This window comes from Phragmites australis, chromosome 6, assembly GCF_958298935.1.
Source record: "Phragmites australis chromosome 6, lpPhrAust1.1, whole genome shotgun sequence".
Taxonomy (NCBI): Eukaryota; Viridiplantae; Streptophyta; class Magnoliopsida; order Poales; family Poaceae; genus Phragmites; species Phragmites australis.
Genome location: NC_084926.1, coordinates 13,807,015 through 13,818,583, shown reverse-complemented (window position 1 = coordinate 13,818,583; position 11,569 = coordinate 13,807,015). Strand labels below are relative to the sequence as shown.

General features: G+C 45.3%; 2 protein-coding genes across 5 annotated transcripts; one reads left to right on the top strand and one right to left on the bottom strand.

The window, feature by feature from the left end:
* Positions 1-2,348: 2,348 nt before the first annotated feature.
* Positions 2,349-3,791, top strand: LOC133921794 (zinc finger protein CONSTANS-LIKE 4-like). The gene is made up of 2 exons (XM_062366822.1): positions 2,349-3,126; positions 3,266-3,791. Exons 1-2 carry the CDS (start codon positions 2,476-2,478, stop codon positions 3,590-3,592), a joined length of 978 nt encoding a protein of 325 aa, XP_062222806.1. The 5' UTR covers positions 2,349-2,475; the 3' UTR covers positions 3,593-3,791.
* Positions 3,792-5,053: 1,262 nt separating this feature from the next.
* LOC133921792 (serine/arginine-rich splicing factor RSZ23-like) lies at positions 5,054-9,652 on the bottom strand. 4 transcript variants are annotated; one of them, XM_062366819.1, is made up of 6 exons: positions 9,492-9,652; positions 9,220-9,318; positions 7,583-7,671; positions 6,307-6,559; positions 5,467-5,582; positions 5,054-5,424 (listed from the first exon to the last, which is right to left on the bottom strand). In XM_062366819.1, the coding sequence occupies exons 2-6, from the start codon at positions 9,306-9,308 to the stop codon at positions 5,276-5,278; spliced, it is 696 nt and encodes a 231-aa protein (XP_062222803.1). In that variant the 5' UTR covers positions 9,309-9,318; positions 9,492-9,652; the 3' UTR covers positions 5,054-5,275. The 4 variants fall into 4 exon arrangements, with proteins under 4 accessions (XP_062222803.1, XP_062222802.1, XP_062222800.1 ...); XM_062366818.1 differs by having other exon boundaries at positions 5,054-5,468; positions 5,505-5,582; XM_062366816.1 differs by having other exon boundaries at positions 5,054-5,582.
* Positions 9,653-11,569: the final 1,917 nt, after the last annotated feature.

Genomic DNA, 11,569 nt, shown 5'->3' with positions numbered 1-11,569 from the left:
ACCATACGCACGTACTCGTGAATAACATATAGATAATACCGTTGAATACGTACGTGCATACAAATAATAGACACCAAGATTTGAACCTCTAGAGTCTTATCCTCGTGCGTCCACAACTATAACAAGAGGTGAGCACCAGCACCGTGCGTGCTTATCTTGGTGTGTCTGCAGTCTGGATAGAGAGATACTACTGTCTCCGGTCCACTTACGTGCAGGACTGTTGTTATCTCGTGGGGCCCACGTCTCGCATGCACGCTATAATCTCCGTTATCTGGATTATTTCTGATGGGAACGTACGGCCGGCATTTTTTCTCTTAATAGAAAGGGAACGGAATATCGACCTTGAATCTTGCTTGTTGTCGTTGTGATTAGATTTGTCTATGCACGCTGCTGACGTACGTACTGTACTCTTTCTCAACAGTCACTATATATCCAGTGTGGAATGCTGAACCCGTCCTTTTGTTGAGGTGACAGTGAAATATATATTCAACGAAAATTCGGAGTTTAATTTTTATAGATTTGCCAAGTTGTTGCGGAGTACAAAGCATGCTTGTACTAGCACACTTGCAAGTGGTACAGTCGTGCCATGTGCAAACACTTTTCTACCAAGCATGTTTGTAGTGTTTGCTCTAGTGGCACACTTGTCTTGTGTAAGTATTTTGAAAGCATTTTTTTACTAGTACCTAGCTAAATGTCTATATAGTATAATAAAAATATAAATATTAGATGCGATAATATCAAGTATAAATTCAAGATATAAAGATGTGTATATGATATAGGAGCGTCGCTAAACAATACGTCAGGAGCGATATCGTAGTTTGATTTTAGATGAGATCCAAAAATAAGATGATTATCCGTTATTTTCCTTCATAATTTTTTCATTTGTTTTTATTAGTAAAACTAGTCTAATATGAGGTGGGGAGTTGTAAGATGAGAATAGATTATAAAAGTGAGTAAATTATTTGAATTTTAGGATTATTTATTAGATGAGAAGAAAGTAGAAAAAATATACGGATAACCAACTTATATATATATATATATATATATAGTAGATTAGCAGAGACTAATGTATGACTGTGTGAGAGAATAGAGAAGGGGAAAAGGGAGAGTGAGAGATGGACGGCATGTGCCAGCTGGCCTGCACGGCGTTGCAAGAGCACAGTAAGCGCCAGGCCCTAGCCGAAGGATCTAGATCTCGCCTGCGATTCGTCCCCGCCCGGGAGCCACGGCTGACCTGGCACGCGCGTATCCGCAAGGATAAGCGCGATCGCTCCGGCGTCCAACCGGGCCGCGGCAGCTGGCGCGGGGAAAGCCACCACGGGTGAAGGGGACAGTCGGATCGGGCCCGGACGCTGCCCGGGTCGCGCTCGCATCCCCATCTCGTGTCGCGCGGGGGCATAACGACAAGCGACAGCAACCGCCCCTTTTTCGGCGCATCCTGACCTTTTCGCAACCGGAAAGGGGCGCGCAGGTGTGAAGGGTATCCGCGTGCCCTGGCAGCGTGTACGCACAGAACTTGTCACCATCCGTGGAGGAAAAACCGAGTCCCCCATTCATTCAAGCCTACTGTACTCGACTCTTTACAGTCAAAATACTCCATTGCCACTCGTGTGTGTACGAGTAACTGTTCGAGAAAAAAGGGGTAGCTGCCACATAAATTCCTGAGTGAAAGCACGAGTAATCCTGTTCGACCCAACGCGAAATGGTAAACTTAGGCCACCCACAGCGTGGGTTTTCACCGATGCTTGAAACCCAATCTTCTCCTCTGGCACCGATGCTCCCCACTGTGGCATACGATGCCAGAAAAACGATTCCCTGCATCGATGCGTCTTCTTGCCCTGATGCTAGGTGACTAGAAAAATCGCATGACCATTTGGAACGGGAATTGGGAGTGTAGGGTCGGAAGAAAGAAGGGTATTTTCTCGATTTATTTATTTCCAACGTGGGCCTACAGGTGATGCATAGACATTGCAGCTGAAATCTGAAATGGAGCATCGGTTCTGACGTGACATTTGAAGCATCGAGTTCCATGCCATACGCTGTGCTTGCTCTTCGATGGTGATGAAAGGCGCCCAACGTGTGATCACGCTCGAGATTTTTTTAAGAAGCTAAGATTGTACGTGATCAGATGCGATGAAATGCATCATACGTTGCCGTTCAGTCATAAGAGTCTTTTTCCAGAGATGATTAGCAGCAACTCGAGTTGCTAGCGTCGTCGGACAAACGAACAAAGGAGCGACCCGAGCCGTGGCCCCACGGGACAGCGACAGGACGCCGGTCCACTGGCCGCCCGTCTCGTGGCCGCGAGCCCCTCCACGTGCCATCCGACCCCTCAAAACGACCCCCGGCTCCCGCGCAAGCACCGAACGCCCAAAAACCAACCATTTCCGGCGCAGAACACCCCAAAATTTACCACACCCGCGGACCAGCCGCAGCGCTCACTCGCGAGGAAAGACGAGAGCCCGCAACCGAAGCATGGACACGGCGGAGCAGAAACCGGCTCCGGGGTACTGGGGCGTGGTAGGCGCGCGGCCCTGCGACGCGTGCGCCGCGGAGCCGGCGCGGCTGCACTGCCGCGCGGACGGCGCGTTCCTGTGCCCCGGGTGCGACGCGCGCGCGCACGGGGCCGGCTCGCGCCACGCGCGCGTCTGGCTCTGCGAGGTCTGCGAGCACGCGCCGGCCGCCGTCACGTGCCGCGCCGACGCCGCCGCGCTCTGCGCGGCCTGCGACGCCGACATCCACTCCGCCAACCCGCTCGCGCGGCGCCACGAGCGTGTCCCCGTCGCGCCCTTCTTCGGCGCGCTCGCCGACGCGCCCCAGCCCTTCCCGTCCCCGGCCTTCGCCGCGGCGGCCGCAGCTGGGGTTAAGGAGGATGCGGCGGACGACGACGGAAGCAACGAGGCCGAGGCGGCCTCGTGGCTCCTCCCCGAGCCCGACAACAGCCACGAGGACAGCGCCGCCGCCGCCGACGCATTCTTTGCGGATTCAGACGCGTATCTCGGCGTCGACCTTGAATTCGCCCGGTCCATGGACGGCATCGAAGCCATCGGGGTACCCGTCGCGCTGCCTGAGATGGACCTCGCCGGCGGCGGTTTCTTCTACCCCGAACACTCCATGAACCACAGTGTAAACCTTACTGCCATCCTTCCTGTATCCTCACTCCTCAGCGGGAACAACGAAATGGTTTCTTTGAGATTCCTCAAAAAGAAAATAGCTTTCTTTAGGTGGACGTGGTGATAATGTAGACACCTTTCATTGCTTACAGGTGTCGTCCTCGGAGGTGGCGGTGGTGCCGGACGCACTGGCGGCTGGCGGTCCGGCCGCGCCGGCGGTGCCGATGGTGGCGAGCAGGGGGGAGGAGAGGGAGGCGCGTCTGATGCGGTACCGTGAGAAGCGCAAGAACCGGCGGTTCGATAAGACCATCCGGTACGCGTCCCGCAAGGCGTACGCCGAGGCGCGGCCGCGCATCAAGGGCCGTTTCGCCAAGCGCTGCTCCGCAGATGCCGAGGACGACGCGCTGGAGCACGAGGGGGCGTACTCTTCGGCGGCCTCGGTGCCCGCAGCGTCGGACGGCGTCGTGCCGTCGTTCTGATGGGGACGTCGGCGCCTCCCGCCATAATTTTGGCGCCTTCCCTTGCTTGCAGCGCGACGCAAAATCACGCAGTGGCGGTGCGTGCTCCATGTAGCATGAATAATAATTGTACAGCAGTTCGATGCACGAACTCAGCCGCAGTCGCACGGAACCCATGTACTCATCGTTGTCTGTGTAATCCAGCCTTGTACATTACCAAGTAGAGGTGTTTTTTTTTTTGGCTTTATGAGTGCATCTGCAACTTGCACTAAGGCGTTCATGCATCGGTGCCACGGTGCAGCATTGGGTCTCAGGGAGACTATGCACTAGCAGAAGTGCAGCTTCCGAGTATGTTTTGGCTGCGGTTGTTGATGTACTAGAGAAGCTCATAACTGAATTGAACGTCAGAACACGTGAACTGAAACTGTGAACTGCGGAGCAGCTGCTCCGACGAAGGGACCTCGCCGTCTTGCTTTAGCCGCGAGTAGGGGTGAAGACGGGTGGGATTTTTCTTTGTCACCCAAACCGGTTTAGATGTTAGTTGTATCTCGTATATCGGAAAAAAATCTTGAATATCGGATTGGATTTGGATACTTGTATCGGATTTGGATGTTAGAAGCTACCTATATGTCAGATATCGTATATCTGAGAATAAAATCGGATATATCCGAAGATTATCCGAGTTTTTCTTTCAAAGTTTATAACTTTTTCATACGGAGTTGAATGGAGATAATCTTTATATAAAATTATAGTTCTTGGTGAGATCTATAAGGTTAGTTGATATTTTTTTTCATTTACACTCATAACTTCTCTGATTTTACTATAACATATTTCTTTCCATAAAAATATATTACTGATTTGATTATTAGATCTTTAATATAGTTAAGTTTTGGATATGTAGAATGATCGAATAATTATACATATGCATTATATATGATTGTTGCTTTTACTTAATATCAAAATAAATATTTGTGACTAATATTGACTGTATCTGACTTGTTATATATTTAATCTATATCAATATGTATTTATGATTGAGACTATCGGTATCTATATCCGTGTATTTTGAATGGACGACACGAGAGGACGTCCGAAATCCAAATGCAGCAAAACCTTTGGCAAGAGGCGCAACATGGATTGGAGAAGGCTACGGCCTAGCCCTGTCCTGCGCGCCACCCGTGACTGGAAGAACTGCTTGTTACTCCTAGGCTCCTAGCTCATACACGGCCACACGGGAATCGCGTCGCGTCCATGATCCAGTGCAGCCATCGCTAGCTAGCACTATATGTGCCGGAAGCAGTAACATGTTCCACAAACCGCTTCTCCCGGCCGCTACTTGGCAATCATACGGGAGCGACCCTCTGGAATCACAAACCAACTGCTTAGCTTCAGCTGTAAACATAAGTACATAACGCACCATCAGGCGAGGTAAGCACTTTGTTCAGATTCGAAGCAATCAAATCGTACAAATCTCACATGAGGTAGCAAACCCTTTGGCAAGAGGCGCAACATGGATTGGAGAAGTCACATCCAGTCAAAAATCACAACGGAAACGCTAGGCTCCAGCCTCCACAATTGTATCAGGGAACACAGGCAAATGCAAACGAAAAACTGAATCCTAGAGAATTACAGAAGTTGTACCAAAGTGCATAAGAAAAACATGCTGGGCACCCCTTACATTCCCCGCGTTGTGAACTAAGAATCTCAGGCGTTATTGGCATATGGGGACTCCTCACGCTGGGGCTGCTGTCCTGGGGACCTGCTATAACTCCGGGCAGGAGGTGGTGGCGGTGACCTGCTTTGGTCTCGAGCTGGAGGCGGCGACCTGCTGTTGTTTCGTGCAGGAGGCGGCGGTGGCGACCTGCTGTAGCTTCGTGCACGAGGGGGCGGTGGCGACCTGCTGTTGTTTCGTGCAGGAGGCGGCGGTGGCGACCTGCTGTAGCTTCGTGCACGAGGGGGCGACCTGCTGTAACTTCGCCTCCTTGGAGAACGATCCCGTGGACTGTAGCTCCTGAAACAGACAAGGTTTCTTTTAGAAGAAATAAACACAAACAGCTCAGTGAAAAGTCTGCTAGCATGGCAAGAAGACATATCGGCCAGTATTTTATTTTAACTAAAAAGTCTCTCAAAAGTTCTCACATATTATGTTAGCTTCACAATGCTAATGAAGTTGTAACTCATAACAGAATGCTGGGGGAAATAAAGATGGGCTGGATCATCTAGTACCAACGCAAGATAAAGAACTTGAATCAGAATGCATTGATGGGTATGAAAGTTGATATATACCATTAAGCGAACAATTCAGTCGGGCACATTTAGATATTAAATCGAATAATATCCCTACATATACACTTTTGTAGTCTTCATTCTTCATGCTTATTCAAATGCCATTTTGGTTTCTCCCACTATATATCTTTTTAAAATATTAGTGGGTATAAGGGGCTAGTAGAATCACCAAGCAAACTGGAAAAAGGGAAAATGTGGCAGCAACTAGGCTGATCATCAAACAAGAATCTGGAGATGTCCAGATAAACCTTGTACGATCTCTACACAAAGCGCATTTGAAGCTATTATTTGTAACTCCCTCCGTTTTAAGATTGATGAGTTAGAAATTTGGTTCTGTTCTCAAATAGATGTTTTAGGTTTTCTAGCTGGTGTTCTCCTAAATAGCCCTTGTTAAAAGCTATTGGAAAATTGGATCTGGCATTGAATGCGTGGTGGATTGGTGCTATTACCTTCTGCCATAGCTTGGGCTCCTCCGATATCTTGGGCTGTGGCTACGACTCCGGCTACGACTACGATGTCTAGGACTTCGGCTGCGGCGCCTTCCACTACCCAGGCCTCCAGAACCAATCCGTAAGCGACATTCACGTGCAAAGTGACCAGATTCGCCACACTCATAGCACTTCATATCAGAACCTCCATTACGATCTCGGCCACGGCCACTGCCAGCTTTGGTGGACAGCTCAACTCTCCATCCATTCTTACCTATCAGACACAAATCAACAAGATAAATATAAGCACAAATACACAAATTGTTGAAATATATGAATACCACAATAGCTAAAGTGCAAAACTCGGTTCAATCACTAACGGAAATGAAAAAGATCTGAGTAGATTAGCAGTTTAAAAAGAACTTAGCAGTTTTTTTTTTAAAAGTTTTCTACTAAAGTCTTCCAGTTGTATTTTTCAAGACATGAACATGAGCAGCACTTGCAACAATGTCAGTAAATACATGGAGCAACAACGTAGAGCAGCGCCAAGATCTTCACCATCCCAGTTATGCTACAAGTGTTACTTGTTATCAATATTACATATTGTACACTGTACATTGGTTAATTCCTACTACCTGGTAACACTGCAACTGCCAGGTATCAAAACAAGGAACTCGCTTTTGTTGGTTTCCTGCCGAAGACATTTTTTTCCAGTGTCATGAACAATAACTAATTTGTCAGAAGGCCGTAAAAACAGGAAATACATATGAGACCATCCAACATGTATATTGAACGATATGGCCCGAATTTACTCATAAACACTTGGTAGCTGTAAGACAAAGCAAGGCCCAAGGCATCCGCAAAAAAATGTTCACCTACTAGCCGTAAGAATGTCTAGACAAGTGCACTAGTTGGAGTGTGTAGGATCAATGAAAACCAATGAAATAAGGTGTTGTCAATATTTTTGTCACACCATGACCTTGTGTAAGCTAAAGCTACCATTTTATTGGAGACACAGCTATTGTGGCAACAAACGATTGCATATTTGCAGAGAGATGATTGAAGTTAATCTCAAGCAGCTTCTTTATTATCTTGAAGTTTAAGTTTTATTGTATACTACAAGGAAGAAGTGAGGAATTATAAAAACGGTTCAATTAAAAATAATTGAACAGGGAAATATTATTAATAACGAGACTATCTGGATTAAAACAAACCACTCGTGAGAAAGATACACAGCAAATCAGCAATAAGCAAGGTCTGTACGACAGAAAGTAACAAACAAGCATCCGTGTATTACCATCCAATTCACGAATTGCATCTCGTGCATCCCTGCGGTCATCAAAGTCAATGAAGGCAAATCCTGGTGGTTTTCTAGCAACCCATACACTGCATCGGAAAAACAAATCAGTCCAAGTGAATGCATCAAATCATCACATGTACAGAAAACATCTAATAAACCATACTATATGAGGGTCAATACTTTACTTGATATCAAGGAATGAAAATAATATTTTCTTATAAAAAAGTTAGTGTCATCTTAATTAACAGTAACCAAGAGACAAACAGCCATTTGGCTTGCAAATGCAAGAAACACAGCCTGATACATTCAACCAGAGTTACCAGATCTATATACAGTGCGCATGTTGCAATTCATTTGTGTCGTTTGGCAGGGCACAGTCAAACTTTCAAACTTTGACTACTAATATAAGCACATATATCTACATTGACACTCTGACAGAGTAAAGAATGAGATAGAATCTTTTCAACCAACAGATAAGAAATAAATGAAGTTGAGAAAACGATATTTAGAGTTAAGTATGAAAGTATAATCTATTCTTAAATCAATTGTGGTACACTTCTAGTTATAACTCGTAGCCATATAAGCCAGGTCAGGAGATAGAATTGATATGTTGGATGCACTTAAGAATATAATTGTTATGTCAGATGCACTTAAAAATTACTGGCATGATTCCACCTTTTGCATTATTATCATAACTTAACTTCATTCTGCCCCTATATCTCTCACTATTTGTTTCTTACTCTTCATGTTCACCTAGTACCTTCTACAATATTACTTCCATTAACATGCAGCATAACAAATAAACTGTACAAATGCAAGTGCACTAGAGTAAATCATAAATGTGCAAAAAGGTACATCTTTCAAAAGAAGTCCTATCGTTCCTTAAAAGAGGAAAATGACAAGCCTTTTCAAAAAAACAGTGGTTTTGATGACGAGAAAGCAGGTAGCACATAAAACGAAGATTTTAAGCTTGACCTGGAAGTTGACTTAAGCTTGATACTACCCAAAAGAGCGCAATAATCAAGGCTAACTAGATAAGGTCAAGCCCATATGTTTTCATAAGTTGAAGCTACGCTTGCCAACTTATCACCCAAAAGCCCAAGCCCCCCCCCCCCCCCCCCCCCGGCGCGATCTAGGACTTAGTAACTTCGATTCCAGTATTCCTCAAACAGCAGACTTGCATTACATAAAAAACCCCAGGTTCATCGAGAAACGGTCTCAGCTCTCTACTAAAACCTGACTATCAACAAACTAACCACCACATATGCAAATGCATTGGTGTTGAATCACTGCACCACGATAGCCCTACTGATTTCTATACAATATCATATCACATTAACAATAAGTGGACTACTGCCTACCATTCTACCACTTGCTGGCTAAGTGCAAATCTATGATACACCCAAAACCACAAGTAAATTAACATGTTTAAAAATCTATGATACACCCAAAACCACAAGTAAATTAACATGTTTAAAAGGCGTGCAAACGTACAAGCAATCGCACAAAGACCTATTAATAGTTCAATAGGCAAGTCGGGGACAAGCGCACTACTGCAATGTTAGCACTTCCGCCATCAAAAAGAAAAAGGACAAAAGCGTAGCACTTCCGAGCAAAAGGTACCAGCATCTCACCTCCTCAGAACCCCGAACGTGCGGAACTCGTCCTCGATCTCCCGCGCCGTCACGCGCGGATCCAGGTTCCCCACGTAGACGCGAGCCATGAACGCAACCCTGCAAGAGTTGGAAAAAATCAACAAAACGCTCACAAATCGAATCCACGGTTCAGCGCCATAAGCTGAGCTCCACGAAAAACCTGAATTTTTCTCGATTTAAGGCTCAATAGGAGAAGGGAATCGAGAAGCGCCGGGCGACGAACTAGAAGCAATGGGGAATCTGAAGCGTACCTGCCTTCGCGGGCGTGTTCGCTTCGGGAGATTCGAGATTTGGTCCGCGTGAGCGAGGCGAGAAGCGGTTCTAGGGTTTTAAGTTTGAGCCGCGGCCGGAGGGCAGGGAAGTGTAATTTCAGGCGGAAAGACTAAAGAGTTGACGAGTCAGGGGCTTTTTCGGAATTCTAAGTTAGGTGGGGAAAGAGGACCTCGTTGCCCTTTTGCACTTGGACTTGCCTCAGTCAAGATAAGTAGTTAAGTACGATGAATGATTTTTATTTGAATGCCAAGTTGCCAACAAAATTTGGAGAGTATTATAGCGAAGTGCCATTATATTTTAGCAGCAATCAATGTAGTTATCTTACACCGGTGAAAAAGCAAAAAAAAAAAAAACACGATCCTACGTGCTTTAACCTTACAGTAAATATCATTTACTGTGAAATAAAGGCACGTGAGAGTTTTTCTCAGGGTCTTGAGAGATCTGATCGGTACTCTTTGAGATTTTTAAATCGGCTGATGAAACATGAAAGGTAAAGTTCCTCAAAGATCCAGTATTTTCATGAGAACGGTGTTTTATAGAAAATATTCAAACCGTTGAATATAAAAATATGAAAAAAAAAAGTCTAAATTACTCATCTAAACTATTTCTAGTGTCCAGATAATCCCTAAACTTTAAATGTTTATTTAACCCCCGAAATTTAAATAACAGATCGTATAACCCCTAGAGTGATTTGCAACAGTGGTTTTGATGACGTAGCTACCACGTCTCACCTGTTTTTTTTTTTTGTCACGTGGCTATCACGTTATCTCTCTCGCACGCGTTTTGGAACCCAGTTAGCTTGGACACTGACGGAGCTCATCTCATATGGCCTGAGTCATTCTGCCTGGTAGGAGAGAGAGAGGCTACGTGAGGAACCGTTCAAATAATATTCTAGTTAATCACTAAGTCGATCATTTATATAATTATGACTTCAACGATTAAACAGAATATCATCTCAATAGTCTTGGTACGTGTTTTATACCTAAGATCAGAGCACATGCCTTTTCAACATAAACAATCACAACCAAACTTAATAAAGATCGAGTAATTAAATTATATTACAAGTTCTTAAACATTAATAAGTTCAACAATTTACAGCAAAAGAGATTTAGAAGGAAATTAAAACTGATCAACTCCTAGCTAAAAGAGAACTACGCAACGGAAGCAAAAGTTATAGACCACAAAAGGTGGGTGAAGCCATATGCCCTTAGCCTTCACCCCAAAAACGCGACCACCGAGCAGTTGTCTACTCATACCCGCCACCCTCAACAGACGTGAAGTAGTCAAACACCGCCTCTTGCTCACTTGCAAAACATATAGAGCAGATGAGTACGAAGGTACTCGCAATACTTAATCTATATAGGGTACATATAAATAACCCGACTCCAATAATCATGTATTGAGTCATTAGCAAGAAAAATACCACAAGCTTAAGTACATTAATATGCTTAAACAACCTAGACATGTATATGTGAGCACCTACGCTTAACCAACATACCCTGTAACCAACAACTTGCACATAAATGTAAATAGAAACATATGAATACGTCAATAACCAACATCAACATTTCCCAACAGACCATCAATACCATCATCCTACACATAACTCTATGACCGATGCGGATGGATAGAAGCATGCTCATGACCGAGAACGCGACAATTCGAATTATTTTTACACCCTGCAGGGAGTACTCCTTTACCTACACAACTTGAGGGCCATACGGCTCACATGCCCACACAGGCCTATGCAATGGGTAGTCAACCTTTCCCAATAAACCCCAACCATTTACTCATACACTGATAGTGCGGGGGTCATCCAGAATTACTCCCGAGCAAACTGGATACCCCTACAGGCCCACCCGCTCACACCATCAACTCGCACGCTAAAAGGTCATAGCTACAAAGGTCTTCGGCTTGTCGTTCCTATAATACGATATGTAGTAAGTAGAAAGTGCTAAAGCCAATGGCACCGACATACAGTGTTTAAATGACGCAAAGCGGTTTATGGTGCCTAGGCTCCTCTCTCGAACTAACCTGAGGAACTCCTCCAGGGTAG